General features: G+C 38.0%; 1 protein-coding gene across 10 annotated transcripts in view; it reads right to left on the bottom strand.

Annotated features, from left to right (window-relative positions):
- Positions 1-22,327, bottom strand: part of LOC150097328 (MIF4G domain-containing protein) — a 177,923-nt gene that overhangs the window by 30,557 nt on the left and 125,039 nt on the right. For 7 of the 10 annotated variants that reach the window (XM_090406815.1, XM_090406822.1, XM_090406820.1 and 4 more), the window contains one exon: positions 14,094-14,408. In XM_090406815.1, the coding sequence (XP_090262941.1) occupies positions 14,094-14,408 (315 nt within the window). Of the gene's footprint in view, positions 1-14,093; positions 14,434-22,327 lie in introns of all 10 variants that reach the window. The other 3 variants (XM_090406821.1, XM_090406823.1, XM_090406824.1) reach the window with 2 other exon arrangements.

The following is a 22,327-nucleotide window of genomic DNA, read 5'->3' as shown; positions in this document are numbered from 1 at the left end:
ATAGACTTCGACAATGTCATCGACGATTTTGCACACAGAAAAGCAAGAAAAAATAACATTTAGAATGTTGAAATTAATTTTACTTCAATAATAAACATAGTGTTTTAATTTATTTCCCTATACGTCATTTTGACTTTTTGTAGTATTTTTGGTCTGTATTGAGAGGGGCGGCAAAAGCTCTAGCTACACCACTGTGTAGAATTTATGCATGGTGGGGATATATTGTTGGAGGTGGAGAAAACAAGAGATCTTGAGTTGATAGTGAATAAGGATCTGAAATTTAGGGGGAACATTGCCAAAATTATGAGGACAACACAAAGAATTCTGGGAATGATGTGAAGGACAGTGACTCGTAGAAGTACGGAGATTCTTGCTCCATTGTACAGGACTCTGAATAGGACACACATTAACTACTGTGCACAGATTTGGTCACCTGGTTTTCAAAAGGATGAAGAGAGATGTTGGAAAGGTTCCAGAGACGACTGACTAAAGTAGTTCCTGATCTCTGGAATGTCGAATATGAGGAAAGGTTGAGAAGATGCAATTTACAGAGTCAAGTGGATAGGAGGAATAAGGGTGATATGATAGAGACCTACAAGTTAGTAAGTGGTTGTTATAGGATCAATGTCGGAGAGGTTTTACAGAAAATGGTGGGAGATCAGGGGAGAACCAGAGGTCATCCCTGGAAGCTGTATAAGGAGGGTGTGAGAAGCAGGTTTTTTTTGAATGCAGAGTTGTGAATGATTGGAATGCCTTGCCTGAGAGTGTAGTGTCTGCAGAGAATTTGAGTGTGTTTAAGGCACGGTATGGTGAGCTGTGTGTATGACAAAAAGACCTAAATGAGTTTTTGACTCCACGGGGTCTTGTGATGATGATAATAATAATAATAATATGGCAGAATGATTTTAATGAATGCTGATGGTAGGAGAGGTAAATGAATCAGTCAAAATAGTAGAATTACTAAGCGAACACTTTGCAAGAGTATATCATCCGGGTGGTGATATTGCAGGAATGAGAGAGGCCAAGGCTTATATGGGAACTGAGGCAAATGAAATGAAGTGCATAGCATATTACAGAACCTTAATGTGAATACAGCTGTGGGATTGAATGGTATACCAGCTCGAGTTTTACGTGGAGCTGCAAGGGAATTGTCAGTGCCCTTGACCATATCGTTTAATCTAAGTCTCAGCTCTGGGTTAGTCCCAAGAGAGAGGAAAGAGGAGAAAATAGTTCCATTGCATAAAGGAGGCTCCAAGACTGATGTAATAAATTACAAACCGATCAGCATATCCTGGTTTTCCGAGTGGTTAGGGTGTATGCTCTCCAGCCAAAAGGCTGTGGGTTTGAATCTCACTGTAGGCATGGATGTTTGTGATTGTCTGTGAAAATATTAGTGGTGATGTTCAGCAGTAGATGGCGTTGATGTAGATGATGAAGATAGTTGCGGTTGGCGGATTGGTGGAGATGGAGAGTTGTAGAGTAGGTGCCCTCCCTCGATGAGTCTTTTGACTCCCTAGAAGTGTAACATAATAATATCAGGAGTTGTTGTCAAAACTTTGGAGAAGTTGGTTATGAACTAAATACAGGAATGGATAGATGAAAATGGGATACTGTATGGGGGAGCAATGTGGTTCGGTGAAAGATAGGTCATGCCTCAGTAACTAGCTCACATTTTATAATACAGTGACAGCCGAAGTGGATGAAGGTAATGGGTTTACAGTGATACTGCTAGACTTTGCAAAAGCCTTTGACAGGGTACCACATGGAATTCTAATGAGTAAACTGCAGCACATGAGGATGGATATATACCTCGGGGATGTATATATATATAAGCAGTAGCAGTCCAATAACAAAAGAACCCTGCAGCAACTGCTTAACTTGCACATTAATGATATAGTAAAGGATCTGAGAGGAACTGTTCAGTTGTTTGCCAATGATGCAAAATTGGGTAGAGCAGATGCTAATACAGATGATGTGAAATTTTTGCAGGATGATTTGGATAGATTGGCAGACTGGGCAAAGGACAATGGATGTTAGTTTAATGTGGCAAAGTGTAAGGTTATGCATTTTGGGTTGAAAAGATTACCACCTGTATACCATATTGGTGGATCTGTACTCCAGGAAACTGACGAAGCCAGAGACTTGGGAGTGTTAGTTGATAGGAAGTTAAAGTTTAGGGGGCACATAGTAAAAGTGGCTAAAGCAGCTCAGATTACTTGGTTACTGAAGAATACTTTGATGAGCAGAGATAAACAGGTTATTGCTCCTCTTTATCGAGCCTTGATAAGACTATCTTGACTACTGCACGCAGATCTGGGTGCCAGGGTTTCTTGGTGATGATGAGATGGAGAGGATCCAGAGGTGAGTGACCAAGATGGTAGCAGGGCTATGAAAAATATTACAAGAACAGGCTGAAGATTTGTAAGTTACAGAAACTGGTTGAGAGGCAGAAAAGGCTTGATGTGATTGATATACAAATTGATATGCTGATGATTGATACACAAAGGGGCCATATACAAATTACTGAGGGGGTTTTTACAAGATTTTAATTCAGAGGAAATTTTTCAGAACAGGTCTGGCGATGGAAGAACTAGGGGCCATCCATGGAAACTGAGTAAGAGTGTAGGCAGCAAGCGTGTTAGAACTACTAGGCTTTTTGCTTGGAGAGTAGTCAAGGAGTAGAATAGGTTGCCAGAGTCTGTGCATGCCATGACTATGAATGAGTTCAAAGCAAAAGTATGATAGATACTGTGCAAATGTTAGATAGTTCTTGACATGATGTTTACTCCCTCGATGAGTCTAAGGACACCTTGAAGTAGCTAATAATGATAATAATAATAATAGTGAGGTCATCTTCCTGGGGGACCTCAAAGTCCACAATTCCAACACCAATGACCAAGCTGAATGCGAGAAGCAGAAGTCTTTGCCATAAGTAATGACATCTACATCTACTGTAGATCTACTAACTTGAATTCCTGATAACCTGCTTCACTCTCTCCAGATATTCTGGACAGCTTTTTGACCAGTTCTCCTTCCAGATACACTGTAGAGATCACCCTTCCGCTCAGCAACTCTGACTACAATCATGTGTATGTCTCCTCTCATATAGAACATAGAATGCTCCTCTCCCCAACCATTCCCAACTTTGCATCTGGCACTACAAAGGAGCCAAATGGGATGACCTCTGGAATTTCTCCACCTCCTTTTCTTGGTCTGAATATTGTTTCTGCTCATGTGATCCTAAAACTTGCTGTGAACAAGTTACAGAAATTATTTTCATTGGCATGAAGACCATCTCCAATTCAAGACATAATCTTCATCTGCTTTCCAAGGCCTGGTTCAACCAAAAGTGTGTTAAAGCAGTCAAAGAAAAAAATTAAGATTACTGCAAGTGGCTCGCGTCAAGAACTCTAGTTTCATACTCTGACTACACCAAAGCATGCAACATATGCAAATCAGTCATCGGTAGATCCAATTCTGATTTCATAAAAGCCAGCAGCAAAAAAAAACTTGCCTCCTGTCCAAATAGAAGCCATGACTTCTGGTCTGTCACTTCTGCTCTCCTGTGCTTCCATCTCTCTCTTTCTCTCTTCCTGATGACGCCACTGTTACTTCACCCAAAGATAAAGCTGAACTCCTGGTATTACTATTTTCCTCAAACTCCTGCTTTGATGACCAAGGGAAATCATCTCCTACCATAGCAGAATACATGCACTGTATGCCTCCTTTAATCTACTATACATATCTGGTACTTATCCAAATGCATCAAAGCAATCTCATATTCATTCTATTCCTAAAAAGGAAGATGGAAGTCAACAATACAATAGAACTATCAGCCAAATGCCATCACTTCAGCCCTCTCCAAAATAACTGCCGATTCCACCATTCAAGATCCATAGCTGACCTCATAGCTTACGTCATCATCCACCACTGGAGACATGCTGTGGAAAGGTATGGAGAAACCTGTGCTGCTGCCTTTGAAAGTGTGTGGCATCATCACCTGCTTAACAAATTGGCAGGCAATGATGCCACACACATTCAAAGGCTTCGGAAGTCTGTGAGCCATGATAGATGGCTCCCTCTCTTCAAGTTTCACCATCAATGTTAGAGTGCCTCAAGGCTCTGTCCTATTACCTAATCTCTTTCTCTTGTTCATAAATGACCTGCTTGCAACAATCCCCACTAATCCTATCCAGAGCTTTGCTGATGACAGTACTCTACACCTGCTCATTTGACAAACCATGCAGTACTCTGACATCCCAGGCTACATACCATATACATCTAATGCCTTAAACATTGATCTACATACTATCCTTCAATGGGGAGAGGACAACCTTATCATGTTCAATGCCACCAAAATAGTATTGCCTTTTCTCTCATAAAAGAGATCTCAGCTCGCCTATCTTTATCCCTCATTAACACACAAATCACCAGACAATATCAGATCTCTCTGTTTGGACTAATGTTTACCTCCAGTCTCTCCTGGCATAAACACATCACATCAACAGCTTCCTCAGCATCCAAGAAACGGTATTCAATTTTGTTCAAAAGGCTATTTTATACCCCAAAACTATATACAAATCCTAAATCTGCCTATGCTTAGAATACTGCTCACGTTTGGGGTGGTGCACCTAAAATTTCCCTTTAAATCTTTGATGCTATCCAGAAGTAAGCAATTAGGCTTATTGATGATCCCTCTCTTAATTCACTTCAACCTCTATCTTACACATGCAGTGTTTCAGCACTGTGTTTATTCTACACAGTGCTGAAACACTGCATGGTTTGTCAACAATCACTGCTTCAGTGAATGCACTATCATTCCTTCACTTTCAGTTGCACCTGTTAATACAAGAGCAGCAGCTGCTCAGCATTCCTTTACTGTGCAACTGCAAACACACTGAGCCTGCTTCTCCTCTTCCTCTTTTATTCTGTCCACCTCTGTCCTCTGTAACAGCATTTCCTCATGAAATATTCCCAATTCCCAAACAATTACAACTCTTAAAAAAAAAAAAAAAAACTTCTCAGTCCTCATCTGCACTCCATATAAGGCATTTATATGCTTATAAGGTCTCTTGACCTCTCTTGTATGAGATTGATATATTATTATTATTATTAAGACAGACCTCTAGGGAGTCAGGAACTCATCAAGGGAGGTCACACTATTTGCACTATCAAATCTCCTTCTTGACAACATTCATTCTCAACTTCCATGGATGCCCTCACGTTCTTTCCCCCACCCTCCATAAAATGAAAAATTCCACCTACTGAAATTCTGTATAATCCTTTCAAAAGTTTGTAAGTCTCAATCATATCAGCCTCTTTCTCCTGTTTGCTAGTGTCTGCAACCTACAAATTCTCAATCTGTCTTCATAATCTATATTCCACAATCCTGATATCATTTTTGACACTATTCTTTACGCTTTCTCCACTGTATTAGAATCACCATGGAAACCAGCCCTACATGCAATAATCAAAGTGAGGTCTTATCAAGGCCTTGTAAAGAGCAAAAATGACTTCCTTATCTTTACATGTCAAGGTTCATTTCAGCATTGCCATTATTCCCTGAGTTGTATTTATAATTTCTGCAATATGATCCGTGAACTTCAACTTCCTGTCTAGTAAAACTCCAAGATCCCTAGCCTCATCAATTTCTTCAAGCATAATCCCACCAATATAATACGAACTGCATATCTAATCACACCAAAGCGCATGATTTTACATTTATTAACATTGAAATGACAGTCATTTTCACATGCTTACAATTCGAGCCTCTTCAAATCATTCTTCAAGTGGTGTATATCAGTAGCACTCCTAATTACCCTATCTCTCTTTGCATCATCAGCAAATAGCTGTATGTCAGATGTCAAATCCTTCCCAATGTCATTAATGTACAGATTGAATAACAATGGACCAAGGACTGATCCTCAAGGCACACCACTGGTTACCTTGAATCTTGTAGATCCCCCCCCCTACATATACCACTTTTGATATCTGCCAGTCAGCCATCCTCTTATCTATGCCAATAGTTTATAATCCAATTCCATATTCTGCAATTTATGCAACAGTCTTCCATGCTGTATTCTGTCAAAAGCCTTGGCAAAATCCAAAAGTATCAAGGTGTATTCATTCCCCTTGTCTAACTCAATAGTAACATTATTATAGAATGTGAGCAAGTTGCTAAAACATGACTTTGCCTTAGTAAACCCATGCTGTTCACTGCAAAGTAGAGATTCACATTTCTGAATTTCAACCCATTTCTGAATGCGAGCCCTGACCAACTTTTCCAAAATCTTCACCACCACTCCTGAGGTACTGATTGGTCGACAGTTGGATACATCGGTCTTTGCACCACCCTTATGCAATGGGATTACCTTACATTCTTTCCATTCCTGTGGATTCTTCCCTGTTCTGAGACTCAAATTATATAGCCTGCTCAAAGAATAGCCAGTTCAGCTGAACACTCTTTTAGCATCCATGCTGATATCTCATCAGTTCCTATTGCAGAATTCTTAATCAGTTTGTGCAACAGCTCTAGTATTTCCTCTATATCCACATAAGTTTCCTCATATGGTGAAGAGGTAGCAGTGAGTTCAATGCTGCATATACAGGTTGACAGCTTTTAGCAAAATGGCTGCTCACTGTTGAACAATAAATTTTGCATCAGTCACCCAAATACCTCCTACATTAAGCAGAGTTATTCTTTCAAATTCATTCTTTCTTTTACTTGCAGCATAATGATAGAATTCTTTGGGTTGTCTTTAACTTACAGATCCAATTTCTTTTCATACTCGGGTCTTAGCTTTCCGCACAACACTTGCGACTCTTCTGGCCAGCTGCTTATAATTATCATAATCCTTATGTCCACAATATTCTTTACACATCATCTTTTTCTTACGAATCTGTTGCCTAATTAGATTTGTTGCCTAATTACACACAAACAAACTCATTATTATGAATTCTCCTCCAGGGAGGCCAAGGACTATTGAGGGGTGCTCCTTGAACACCTTCATGATAGTAGCACTCATCATGTGCCATGGAAAGAACCTGGACCTCACCTGCTTTCTAACAATATTCCTTAGCCAGCTTGTGTCTATATTGCAAGATACTCTTATTAAGTTGTATGTTTCTTTCATATCCCTTCTCTGTCTATTCCTCAGACTCTGAAGACACATTCTTTTGCACAATTCTACAGGCCAATTATCATCTTAGTTTATTTGCCAATGGATCCTTTTGAACTGTTTTCCCCATCTCCACGGAACCTAGGTGACCATATCTCTAGGTGACCCACAAAAGATTGAGACGAACGCTAGCATTGCTAAATGCAGAGAAAGGCCTTATCGGATGAACAACATGACCTCCCCATGGATGCAACCTGATGGAAGTGCAGAGTCTTATCCAACAAAAGAAGATGGACCAGGCGGAGATGGTAATCAGACACAGTGATGGTAACGTAGAGAACTTCCTTACTTATTTTCCAATAGCATTAGAAGGAAAGGTGAATCAGTTTCTAGTGGAAGAGAAATTATGGACAAATACTTAGGGAACTTTGAATAACTAATATGCTTAGCAATTTATTGGTGTTTTCATTGGACTGGTTGTCTGAAAACTTATGCTCATGTGTGTGACCAAATTAATGTGAGGAGCTAGAATTGTAGATAGAATCTAATTTAAAATTTCGTATTGTGTTATGTGTATCATTGATTAACTTAGAGGCTAGAGTTGTTGATTGTTTATTAGAATGTTCACTTCTATTCGCCAGTTTGATTTAGTGTTTAATTGATTAAATTATTGTATGTATTTGAATCTAATTGAAAGTACTCTAAGATCCTAATAAACAGTTTTGTTATGTAAACCTGAGTGTTGCCTGAGCATGAGACCAACTTACCACTCATAAAATCTGAACCTATGCGAATGGGAATAAAAAAGGGGAATTTTTAGAACGTTAGAGTCACGACTGCAAGCTAAGAATTCTACAAACGCTCTAGAACTTTAATAAGATAAAACAGGCGTTAAGATTCTGGGAAGATCTCTCTGAACAAGGATTCTTCTGTCCTAGGACTCTGACTGGCGCAGCTTTAAAAAACAAATTTGTCAGTGTCTGAAAAGGAGACGGCCCCAGAAAGAAGGTCTAGTGAATTCACTCTTAGTTGGTGGCTAATTTTCTTTCATAGGGAAATTACAAAAGTATTCGGAGTTTAAGGAAATTCTGGAAGGGATAGATCACAGTATAAGGAAGGAAGTTACACTAAAAAAGGCATCAAATTTTAGAGAAAACAACGTTGTAACAGTATACTCTCTCTCTCTCTATCTTTTTGATATTTATAGTGAATGGCTAACTTAGACAAAGATCCAGCTGGAATTAAGATTGGTGAAGAAAAATAACTTCAGATTTGCAGATGATACCCTCATAGCAGAAACTAAGGAAGATCTGGAGCAGTTGATTCAATTGGTTAAGAGAGAAAATAACAAAGCCAGGATTAATTTAAACATCAGCAAAACAAAGGCGATGGCTTCTCGCAATTTAAATGAATTTATAATAGAGGGAAGAAATCATATGATTTAACTTTCAATAATTTTTCAAAAATAACCTAACAACTTGAACTTGCAGTTGCTTAAAGAAAGGACAAGAGGCAGAGCTAGGTAGAGAGCCTTTGTTTATAAGATCACCAAGAGTCGAAAACGACTGGATGGCATATAACAGCATTGTTATTATTATTATTGCATGACACATCCTTGGGGTACTAAGTCTCATATTGGGAGACTCAAACTATCAACACAATATCTATTGTACCTCTCAATGAAACCATTACTAGACAAAACACTCACTACTGATTCAGGTAACCCATTCAATTCATTCACAACTCTCAAAGCAAAAATTCTGGTCCTTACACCCATGCTAAGCAGACTCTTACTGAACTTCCAGCAATAGCCTCTTGTTCTATCCCCTATAGAAAAGTGGTGAAACCTTTCCCACAAATCCTATAAAATCCTTCAATTAACTTAAAAGTTTCTATCACATCCCTCCCTTTTTCTCCTATCAACCATATTTTGCAATCTACAAAAACTCAATCTATTCTCATAGTAAGCATTCCATAGACTACTCAACATTTTGGTCACTCACCTCTAGTTCTTCTCCACTACTTCTTCATCTACAAGAAAGCCAAGTGACCGCTTGACTTTATTACTTCACACACACAAACTTTGTTTGCTTACACTTGAATAAAGGATTAAACCAAGAATATAATTTCTTGGCATCTTTAATTTCTATTATAATCAAGTGGAAAAACTCTCAACAGCTCAGAAGATAACTTGTAGCTGTAGCTTGGAAGGAAGAGTTGGGGAAAAGAAGATTGTTATTAACATCTGACCTGACTTCAATGGAGTCAGAGACTCATCATGGGAGGGACACACAATGCTCAAAGCCATATGCATAAATAAATAAATAAACAAACAACCCCTGAATAGCTTATATGTCTCAATCATATCCCCTCCCCATCTTCCTTCTATTCACAAGGCTTTGCAATTTACATTTTCTCAATCTGTCCTTGATGAGATCAATGCTGCTTGGGTACTATTTAAGAACTAACTAGTAGAAGCAATATCTAAATGTATACCATAGATCAAAAGGTTAAATAAGGTAGGTGTATAATGTTGCCTCCATATTGTCTTCTGCAATGCAGAAGATGATGACATTATGGAGGCAGATGGGGGGGGGGGGGTGGGGGGGGGGGGGGGTGGGGGGGGGGGGGGGTGGGGGGGGGGGGGGGTGGGGGGGGGGGGGGGTGGGGGGGGGGGGGGGTGGGGGGGGGGGGGGGTGGGGGGGGGGGGGGGTGGGGGGGGGGGGGGGTGGGGGGGGGGGGGGGTGGGGGGGGGGGGGGGTGGGGGGGGGGGGGGGTGGGGGGGGGGGGGGGTGGGGGGGGGGGGGGGTGGGGGGGGGGGGGGGTGGGGGGGGGGGGGGGTGGGGGGGGGGGGGGGTGGGGGGGGGGGGGGGTGGGGGGGGGGGGGGGTGGGGGGGGGGGGGGGTGGGGGGGGGGGGGGGTGGGGGGGGGGGGGGGTGGGGGGGGGGGGGGGTGGGGGGGGGGGGGGGTGGGGGGGGGGGGGGGTGGGGGGGGGGGGGGGTGGGGGGGGGGGGGGGTGGGGGGGGGGGGGGGTGGGGGGGGGGGGGGGTGGGGGGGGGGGGGGGTGGGGGGGGGGGGGGGTGGGATAAAATGAATGGTAATACTCAATTCCAGAGTAGTCTGAAGAACAGGCAAGGAAGGTTATTTGGTTGGTAAGGGTAGCATAAGTGAGCAAGTGGTATATGGGGAATTGAGCAAACTTGATTTTACTAACGCTATGGGACTGGATGATATATCACCACATATTTGGAAGGAATTCATCACATAACTGACATCTGCCTTGGTATATTTGTTTAATTGTCAAGTTCCAAAGGAGTGGAAAGAAGTCAAGCATATATCGCTTCATAAGGGAGATGACAATCAAATTATAAGCCAGTTTGTGAGTCAGATGTTGATGTTAAAGAGTGTTTCAGAGGCTAGTGAGAACAAAGCTACAGAATTGGGTTGACAATCCAATTCTGGGTTGACATCATGTTGTCATTATGTCAACATAACCACCCAATTCTGGGAAGTTATGTTTGCTTACTATTACAATAAGGTGACAGCTGCATTGGACAAGGGAGATGGATACACAGTGAAATACTTGGATTTTGCAAAAAGGCTTTTGATAGATTGCCACATAAATTGATAGTCAAACTAGAGTGGGTGAGGCTGGATATTAGGCTAGTGCACTGGATTTGAGATTGACTATCTGATAGGTATCAGCAAATTGTGTATGGAGAGAGCAATATCGAAACAGAGGAAAGTCTCTAATGGTATGCCTCAGGGATCTGCTTTAGAACCATTGCTATTTAACAAAAAAAAAAAAAAAAATCAACTAAACGCCTTTTTATTCCCGAATACGGGAGTAGGCGAGGCCATTTAGCCCTATCTGACTTTTGGAGACTGAGTGGGCAGTTCAATTGCTATTTAACCTGTATGTTAATGATGTTAGGGAAGATTTGAACGGGAATATATGGTTGTTTGCAGATTTTGGAAAGAGGGGAACAAGCTATGAGGAGCAGAGCAGATGTTGTGGCCTTACAAGAAGACATGAACAAAATAAGCGAATGAATAAGTGAATGGGCATGAATGCCAGTTCAAAGTGGCAAAATTTAAGGTTTTAAAATTTGAAAAACAAAGATGGGATGCAGAATTTACTCTTGATGGGATATATTATTGGAGGCATTGAGATCTTGAAGTGATGAGATGGATAAGGATCTAAAATTTAGTGGATATGTTGTCAAAACAGTGAGGACCAACAACAAATTCTGGGAATAATGCAGAGACTGACTTGTAGAAGTAAGAAATTCTGGTTCCATTGTATAAGGCCTTGATTAGGCCACATATGGAATGCTGGGTAGTACAGATTTGGTCACCCTGTTTTCAAAGGATGATGGGATATTAAAAAGGGTCCAGAGGCAATTGACTAAGGCAGTTTCTGGTCTCAGTTGAGTATGAAGAAAAGTTGAGATGATGCAATTCGCAGAGTCTAGGAGATAGAAGGATGATATGATAGAGACATACAAGTTGGTAAGGGGGTTGTTATAGGATTAACACTGAAGAGGCTTTTCACAAAATAGTGGGAGATGGAAGAACAGGAAGTCATCCCTGGAAGTTATATAAGGAGGGTGTGAGAATGGTAGTAAGCATTATTTCTTGCATGGAGAGTTGTGAATAATTGAATTGCACTGCCTGAGAGTGTGGTGACTGCAGAGAATTTGAATGTATTCAAGGCACGGTATGATGAACTGTAAGCCTCTGTAGCTCAGTCGGTATAGACGAAGCCTTTTGGTCAGAAAGACCTGGGTTCTATTCCCATACAAGATGTGAGGAATCTTTATCTGGTCTCTTTCGACTAAAGGTTAGTTAGCCAGTTGCATATGGAGGTAGGGGGCTTATTCACCCAGAAACTTGTTTTTTTTGTCCCCCCCCCCCCCAAGAACAGGCAAACTGGCTTTGCGAACACACATGGATCAACAGTCATGAATACTTGCCCCCAGGGGATGCAGCAGAGGAGTAATGAGCTGGCTGCATTAATTCATAGTAAGCCCCCTCATCCGGTGGAACTCAGCCTGTCCTTATGGACGGATGAGAAGGATAGGATAAGATGATGAACCATGTGTATGACAAAGGTATCACCAGCAATAAGAGGAGGAACTTGGAATAATAATGGGATTTTTCTTCCTGGAAACTTTAGCTCATAACCTTGTAACTCAGAAAACAAGCCTATAACTTACAATGTTTCAAACAACAATACAAGTTAAAGTTCAGGAACATGCAATAGTGGCAGATATGGCAGATTCCATAGCATAATTTGCTTTACTCTTACTTCAGTGCCTTTAAAATCACTGTTAGTGATGAGTGAGCTATTGGTGAGGCTAATGGAGATCCACTGCCTACTACATTGGTGTCCAAAAGTTAAGGACAAACTGCATCCTTACTCGTAAATGAAAAAATTTTCATGACAAGAGCCAAATATGGATATAAATTTATTGTCAGCATACTTATAAATTATATTACACAAAAAATGTGTTATAAATTTCATCCAAATGAAATTGCAATACATTTTTGGGAAAATGTTACAAATTTCCTAAGGATGTAGTTAAGGAATTAATATAGAGTGCTTACAGAAAACTATGATGAGAAACATTTCAGTATGGAATATGTCCAGTCCCAACTGTGATGCAGTTCTAACAACGTCATACCATGCTTAGCACCAAGTGATTCATGAGTTCTTGAGGCAAACTGGCCCACTGCTCCTTCAGAGCAAAGATAAGTCCTTGTTTGTTTTCTGGAAGGGAATTTGGAGCAGCAATGTGTCTTCCTATTACATCCCAAATGTGTTCTATGCAGTTGAGATCTGGGGAACGTGACAGACATGCGATTTGTTTAGTATGCTCAGTCTCTAGAAGTATCTCCATTGCTCATGCTATGTGGTGTGACATTGTCATTCATAAAAATGAATTCTTTGCCTACAGCACCATGGAACAACTGAACATATATTGAAGAACTTCGTTGCAATATTGTTCACTAGTCATAGTCCCTCTTTTTCCAGCACTTATGCATCCATGAAGCATAATGACTTCCCCACATGACCTCAGCACCACAATATCTATCCCTTTCAAGGACATTCCTGTGATTGTAAGCAGAACAACTTTCATGCCAGATGTTGTCCAAGTACTTCAGTCCATTGCTGTGTTGTCCAATTTTTATGGATACAACACCCCTGAAACTGTGAATAAAGAGACATAAATTTTCAGAATACAGGCATCTTGTCACAGTTGTGCTTCAATGGAGCCGACTTGTAATCTGATCTGCCATGGTGCATCAATTACGCTTTGCTGTTATAACTGAAAATCTGTCTTCATGCTCTGTGGTAGAGTGACCTTTTAGCAACATCACATCTGGAACACATTCCATTGGTTTGAAACACTGCTCAGAGCCTGGATACAACACTATGTGAGAATTTCAAACTCTCTGGCAATATCAGTAATTCGATGGCTTTCTTCAAACTTTCCAATAATTCTTCCCCCACGTGAAATTATCTAGATGATGTCTTTGAAACATTACAAGACTCCAAGTTTGCAACTTTATTCCTTCACAAAAAGAGCTCTTTCAAACAAATTCACTTAGAGCAATCTTTTATATGGTTGTGTGCTACCATGTGACCCCCTTTGTGTATGATTCAAAAATTTGAATGTGCCTGCTTTTGATTCAAAATTATCAGTTATATAAATTGCCACAAGCTGATTTATTTGATTTTGTGGATGTAATCTTCAGAAATAGTGTTTGTCCTTAAGTTTTTGGACATCAGTATATTTCCAAAAGTTAGTCAGGGCTAAATGAGTGTTCTGCCTACTCACTCTGGAAAATAAGATTTTTTTTCATTTGATTTGTTTACATGCTGAAAGTAAGACAACTTCAGAAAGAGTTAATTTTTATTCAGACATTTCAATTAAATTAATTTAACCTTTATAAAAATACGACACTTACCATGCAAAGCTCTTCTCAGGATGCCTTGGTACTCTGGTGGAAAGCTATTTCGATCAAATCCTGATACAGCTACTTCCATAACATCAGCTCCGCCAAAACTTTTGGAACGTTTCAAGGCACTCTTCAAATCGACAGCTGATTTACTGGATGCAATCTGGAAGTGCACCTTGCTGCCATTTTTGTATCCGGTTTCTGAAGAGGTGGAGATAAGGTTCAGAGAGTGACAGTCATTGTTAGCATTCAATCCATTCTCTTCTGCTACTGATGAGAAGTGCTTCATATTGTAGTTTGCAAAATCACCAGACATCCGAACACCTGATGGATAAGCATGGATCACAGACTACAAAGACAATGCAACTAGGTTGTCACCCATATAAAAAAGGGTAATTTGCAAAAGCAAGACAACCTGTCGCTATATTCTTCATATTATGGAATATAACTGAGATAATAATAGGTCAGAATGCATAAGAAAATTTGAAATTCCTCTTTCATTATCAATTTTTTGCTATGATATAAAAAAAGAAAAATATGTCCCAATAAATATAAAAGGTATAAAAATATCCATGCTATCTTGAACTCTGTCGCCACACAAAAAACAGAGCTTGCAAAAAAATTTTTATCCAATGAAAACTTATTTAATGAATTTTCAAAAAAAAAAAAAAATGTAGATATAGAAAGATAAAGCAAATGCAACCATCCTGTGGAAAAAATTATAAAAATTTAGAAACAATTTAGGTTTGAGCATTTGCCGCTTAGCCTTAAATTGTTTGCACAAAGAAGAAAGGGAAAAAAAATCTATACTATCATAACTTAATGACACGTGCGATTCTATACAATTTTATCTTTCCAGGTCTATGTTATTTTAATCTGAATAATATATGCAAATTATCATGAGATGCTACTTAAATCTATTTTTGTTACATAAAAGAAAATTAAGTTGTCTTTAAAATAAGGCAGTTTAGTATATCTTTAATATCTAGCATTAAGCATTAGCTGCTAAGTAAAAACAGATATATTTGAATCAATGCCAAAATTCGTTTATAATACAACATAAGTATATACAAAAATTACAACAATAAATTTATTCATTTTAATTTAACCAAATAACATAAAGTAATGAAACAGGTTTACAAGAAATTATTATATAAATAGTAATAGATTATCTATAGTATTGTGATAAATTACAGTAAATAATACAAATTCATTTCATATAATCATTAAATAAGTCATCTATACAGAATGCTAATGCCATTACATGTATAGTATGTATAAAGACTGTACATGAATGATAGTTAATGAGAGAGCAAGCAAGAGAGAGAGAGAATTTTTATTTGGCAAATAACATGACAAAATATTAGTATATATAGCATAATAAGGAATAATTTAAATTCAACTGATTTGTTATATATGCCTCACAGAATTGCTACCAATTCCGAAATTATATATTTCATAAACTAACACTGATAGAATTACAGGCTTAGTGGTTCAAAGAATAAGGGATTCTACCAGCTACATTTCCAGTGGTGGAAAGTGCAGTGTCATAACTGACTTACTGATTTCAAGTTTTCAGTTACTGTGAAATTCCTCTGCACAGGAAACTCTGAACAGAAATAGACAGGATCTGTGTTACTCACATGCTGAGTTGAGGAAGAAAGGATGTGATAATTAGACAATGGTCTGAAGTTTCATGTTGAAAAGCAAAATTAGTATTATTTTCAAGTCTCCATGGAGTCCGAAGACTCATCAAGACTCTCTCGAGGCCACAATATAGTAATACCCCACCTTACAATGTTTCACAATGTGACAATCTTATTGCTAAAATGGAAAAACTTTTCGTGATGTAGATGGATGACAAAACTGGTTGGCATGTTCCCTTAAGCCAAGCTATTTAAAATAACTTTTTTGTTTGTAAAAATTATTCTAAATTTTTCATTTGTGTATCAGACATAAATAAATACTATATTTACTTCAGTTACACACAATTATGACTGCTTATGAACATTATTAAGCCATTACATGCATCTACAAATGAAAGGTGGAAAAAGGGCAGTGATTTGCTATATGTTGCCTAATGTGTTATATGACCTGGTTATACCTATATAGATCTGTTCTTCCACTCACCATGAATATCTTTAATAGAATGGGAGGGAGGGGGTAGAACAAGAGGCCATTGCTAGAAACTGTATAAGTGAGCAGAGAGGAGTGAGGGGAAGGTTCTTTGCATGGAGAGTGGAATGCATTGCCTGGGTGTGTTGTGAATGTAGACACATTGAATCAGTTTATTGGATGCAATAGTGTGTACATCCCATGATGAGTCTCTGACTTCATGGAGGTCAGATGGTAATAATAATGATAATAATAATGAAACATCCACTTACCATGAAGAAATTTTACTTTTTTTTTCTTTACTTACATGACCTTTAGTTTCCAGGGATAACCCTTCATTCACCCATCACCTATTATTATCCCATTCAACAAACCAGCCAGAAGAACACATGCAGTTAACAGATATGACATACTAGCTTCATAGCCTTAGTTTCTTTTTCCATAATTTCAAACAACAACAACATACCCAATGCAATATTTCCTCTATCTGTCTGAAAGGAGATTCTTTCACCAACTTATACAGTATCATCATTATCTCTATTCCTATCTTCCGAGCTCTCCACAGAGCGCATTTCCTTAATCCCTTCTCACTCAACAATCCAGAGGCAGTTTCAAAATATACATTTGATAGTTGTCAACTGCCTGCTGAAATGACTTAGAGCTTATAAGATTTTGTGGTGCAGAAGTTACAATCAGATGTATATAATCAAATATATATACAATCAATATACCACCAGAACATATTAATACTTGGAAAGGTTATTGTGGATATATGATGACACCCTTCTCTAGAAAAAGTTACTTTTCACATTTCTAATGAGATACACCAACACAATTGTTGATGTTGGATGTGAAAATCTACATGTTATAAAAGAAAACCAGATCCAATAGGTTAAGATTGCAAGTATGGTGTGCCCTGACTTTGAATTCCATGATGGGTATCATTCTTTTTCATGACAGCCACAATTACAAGGACAATCTACTTGAATTCAACATGCTAAAAAATTATGCAATCCTTCAGGTACATCTTCCATTATGACAAAGTCTTGATACATTAAGCCAACTCAGTGAAAATCTTCGGAATGAACTTCTCAACCAGATGGATTGGAAAAGTAGGTCACACTGCCTTCTAGATTAACTTGTACCAAATGCATGTAAATGATATGGCTACGAGTGAGAGAGAGAGAGAAGAAGAAGATCAAGGATATTTATTGGGTTGCTGGTGGTGGTAGGGGAATATTTTGTAGCTTATCAGGGAGCTTCCGTACCTGTTAGTGACCTTGTGATGCTGGCTATTTATGAAAACTTATCATTTTGTTATTTGGTACTAATTCTGCTAAATGCACTGTATATTAGTTATTGTTAAAGAAGCTGTAGCAATCATCTTCATATTCAAATGATGATTGAAAAAATTTATGAGCTATCCCTTCTTAAATAAAAATTAATTAAAATTAAATTCATTTTAATTAATTTTTTATTCATTCATCATATTGGTCATACCAAATGTCAGAGTGGACCATTTTTGTGCCAGGACTTAAGGTGATTTACATTAAATAAACTTTGGTGTTATTAAAGCAACAGAGCTGATAAGATATTAGGATTATGTTTTAAGAAAAAATGCAAATAATTAATAGTAAAGTATATTCTCAATTATCCAGGATAATGAAAGAGAATACCTGGATAATAGTTAACTGAAAAACACAGATAATCCAAACTTCATATTTCTTCTGTTTTATAAATATAAAAACTTATTCTAACTACAGTAGCTATAACTGTATATACATTATTAATCAGATAATCTGTAATTTCTGCTTTTTTTATGAGACATTTGCTTGAGGTGTATATTCTGAAAAATTACATATAATAAGAAATTACACACCTAAATTACTGTGCTAAAAAATACACCAACCACACCTTTAAATTAAACACAGAATAAGAAACATGCTCTTCTCATAAACCTCCCACTGTTTGTATGTACTTGGGCATATGCCAGGATGTGCAAGATGTGTCATTTAGGGGTATATATGCTTTTAGGAATCAACTATTCAGTAAATTAATGCAAGGTAATCCACACCTGGAATTGCAAGTACACTGTGTACTACTGACCTAATTATTTAACAGCAAATTACACGATTACCACAGGAATTAACTTTAATGAAATGAAAGCACAGATATTTTCTACTGAAAATAACAGTACATCATAAACGTGTAGAAACAAGCTAATCAAAGAAACAGGAATACAAGGTACATACAACAGTAGGTGGTTTACCAATTAAAAACTATTGCTGCATGCTAGAAATTAATATTAATAAATAAAAATAAAAATTAAATAAAGAAATTAATATAAATAAATAAATGAAAGGCATTCATATTTAAAACTGCTTCTATGGAGAAGATGAGCTTCATCCCACTGATATGAAACAATACAATACATGAAACCTCAAATGTCTGGTCGGGCACAACATAGTATTTATGGACCAGACTTTTGAGGTTTCATGTATTCAATATAATATTGATGTTCATTAATTATTTTTTCCACAGAATGGACTGTTTGCCCAAAGTATGTCAGATTACATTCATAAAGTATCTGGTAAACGCCAGCTAATGATAGAGGTGACAGTTTGTCTTTTGTAGATGGCAACAGATGAGAAATTTTGTAGAAATTCTGTTGATAGGAAATATGTGGGAATGAGGCGATACTTCTTCAACATTCTACCAATCAGTTCAGAGATACCAGAAATATAAGGGATTGGAACCCTGAAGTCTGTTGAAGAATCCTGAGGTGTTGGAACATAGGAGTCAATTATCTGCTGGATTCGATTAGGGTTGTAACTACTAAATTTCATTAAAGTTTTGATAGTGAAAGCTTGAGGGAGAGGAGCACACAGTATGTGCTCTATTAATTAAAGATCTGATAACACCAATTTTTTGAGAGGTGTGATGAGCAAATTTTTGATGAGTGTATTATCTGCCAGTAAATGTAGTCTTTCGATAAAAACACTGGTTGATAAATTACTGGAAGATGTGTGCATAAGAAGGATAAAAGAATTAATGAATATCAATATTATACATTATACTGAACACATGAAACCTCAAAAGTCTGGTCTGGCACAACATAGTATTGACATTAAGCACAGTATCCTGTGGGATGAAGCTCATCTTCTCCACATAAGAAATTTTAAATATCAATGCCTTTTCAAAGAAAGTTGCAAAGCCCTCTTACATCACCCAAATCTGAATCGGAAGAATTCTCTCTCTCTCTCTCTCTCTCTCCCCCCCCCCCCAAAGTCTAGGAGATTCTTATTTTATGTAATCATCAAAAATAGTTTTTAATAATATTATTTATTAATATCTGGCATGCAGCAACAGTTTTAAATTGTTAAACCACCAACTGTTGTATGCATCTTGCATTCCTGTTTCTTTGATTACTGTTATTTTCAGTACGAAATTTCTGTATTTTCATTTAATTAAAGTTAATTACTGTGGTTATCATGTAATTGTTGTTTATGGTCATGTCACAGGTACCTTTAAAGATTTTACTTAATGAAAGGATCCTTGAATTAGAGGCTAGGCAATATAGCAACAATGTATCAAAATAAGAATGTCAGATTAAATATCATATCACATTTATGGAGTGGCAGTTAAAACACTTTGTCTAATAATTTAATCATCTTATAACGTGATGACAATACTGTTCACAAATGAGATGCACACAGAAACATTTATCAATTTTGCTAAATCATTTGACAGAATATTACAGTGGAAGTTATTATGTTAAGAAGATGAGCAAAGATAGTGGTAGTTTGGATCTAAAATTTAGAGGACATATTGCCAAAATTGTGATGATAACACAACGAATTCTAGCAATGATGCTGACTTGAAGAAGTAAGGAGATTCTGATTCCATTGTATAAGACTCTGATTAGTCCACATTTGGACTACTGTGCACAGATTTGGTCACCTGATTTTCAAAATAATGAAGAGATATTGGAGGATGTCCAGAAGCAAATGACTAAAATAGTTTCTGATCTCTGGAATGTTGAATATGAAGAAAGGTTGAGATGATGCAATTTGTAGTCTAGTGGATAGAAATAACAGCAGGGATATAATAGAGATGTAGAAGTTATTAAGGGGTTGTTATAGGATTAATGTTGAAGAGGTTTTTCGTAAAATGGTGGGAGACTGGGGGAGAACAAGAGGTTATCCCTGGAAGCTGCATAAGGAGGGTGTGAGCAAGGGAATGTGAAGCAGATTTTTTGCATGGAGAGTTGTGAATGATTGGAATGCACTGACTGAGAGTGTGGTGCCTGCAGAAAGTTCGAATGTGTTTAAGGCATGGTATGATGAGCTGTGTATATGACAAATGGGACCTCCTAGATGAGTCTGTGACTCTCCATGGGGTCTTAGGATAATAATAAGAGAAGACATGAATAGCCTAATTATGAAGATACCTCAAGTGCAAACATTCTTTGCTTACACTTGGATAAAGGACTAAACAAGAATATAATTTCTTGGCAAGTTTAATTTAAATTATAACTAAGTAAAATCTTTTCCATAACTATCTCTAATCCAGAGCATTTTAATTATAAAGATATACATCTTTTCATTACTTGTAAATGGGAAATAAATAATTTCTGCATTACTTCAACCTTGGTGTTTCTTGGCAAGTTTTGAAAGGTTTGAAACTGGCATTACATCTGACCAAGTTATTTATTTGAAGTTTCAGCATGGATAAGGTCCCAAGAGAGTGGAAAGAGGGCAAGATAGTTCCCATAACATAAAGGCTAGAGATCTGAGAGTGATGAGACAGTTTCCAGCAGTAACAAATTATAAACTGCTCACTATTTCAGGAGTGGTTTTTAATGTGTTGGAAAGTTGGTTAAGGGTAGAATTCAGGATTGGGTGGATAGATATGATAATGTATTGAGTATACTACTGCTTGTGAAGGATAGATATTAAGTGTTAGTGTTTTAGTATTCCAGCCTCTTAGGAGTCCAAAAACTCATTGCAGGAGATCAAATGCTCACAGACCACAATAACTATCATTCCTGGGCTTGAAAACATACAGCATATTAAAGCATTCACCTATTCTACTAATGTATTCAACCATTGACCATACAAAAAATTTCCTTTTCACTTCCTTACTCATGTGGCTTTTGTACAGTTTCCAGGAATGACTTCTCGTTCTCCCACTACACATTACCATGTGTAATACTTACTCTGTATCTATCTGATTAGCTCCTCTCACAAATGCAAAGCCCAGATTTGAATCCAGTGTAGACTGAAAAGACTTTTATCAGGCTTTTCAACTGAAGGTGAATTAGCCAGACTCAAGTGGAGGTGGAAGGGTTTTTTTCTCCATCAAACTCGAGTATTTCATCCTACAAAGCTGAGAAACCAGCCAGAACACAGACACAATTAACAGATATACTGTTCTCATAGTCTGAGTTTCTGCCATAAATCCAAAACAACTGAACTTCTTACCAACACACATATGTCTCAATCATATCACTTCTTTTCCTGCTATCTACAAGCTCTGCAAAATCACATTCCCTTAATCTATCCTCATATTCCACATCCCAGGGTATTGAGGTAGTCTTAGTTACCTTCTCTCTCTGTTTTCTTCTCACCTATATAACTAGTAACCAGGTCTGTACATAGAAATCCCAGTGTACCTGATTAATGCCTTATACAGTGGAACTATCACTACTTATCCATACTTGTCAAGGTTCTTTGCATTATAGCAGTAATTTTGCAAGTATAACTTTTCCAATATGTCACATGAACTTCGGGTCCCTATATACCAAGATTCTCAGATCCTTATCTTCTCTACCTTTTGAAGCGAAGTTCCTCCAATATGATAAATCTCATTCCGTCTTCTCTGGCCAAAGTACATGACGTTACACTTAGCTACACATGACATCCCAAAGTACCAACCTATTCAAATCCTCATGCAACAAAATCACGTCAGAACTTCCTAACATTGCGCTTCCTAATTTAGCATCACTGACAAACAACCGAATATCTCCTTTCAAATCCTGAACTATATTAAATATATATAAATTAAGCAAGGGTGGTTCTAGACCAGAACTCAGTGACACCTCACTTGTCATCTTCCTTTTTTCAGCA

The sequence above is a fragment of the Typopeltis vanoorti genome, chromosome 17, assembly GCF_054136105.1.
Source record: "Typopeltis vanoorti isolate ZY-2024b chromosome 17, IOZ_Tvanoo_1.0, whole genome shotgun sequence".
NCBI classification, from domain to species: Eukaryota; Metazoa; Arthropoda; class Arachnida; order Uropygi; family Thelyphonidae; genus Typopeltis; species Typopeltis vanoorti.
The sequence above is the reverse complement of the archived record's forward strand: the minus strand, read 5'-3'. Positions and strand labels throughout refer to the sequence as shown.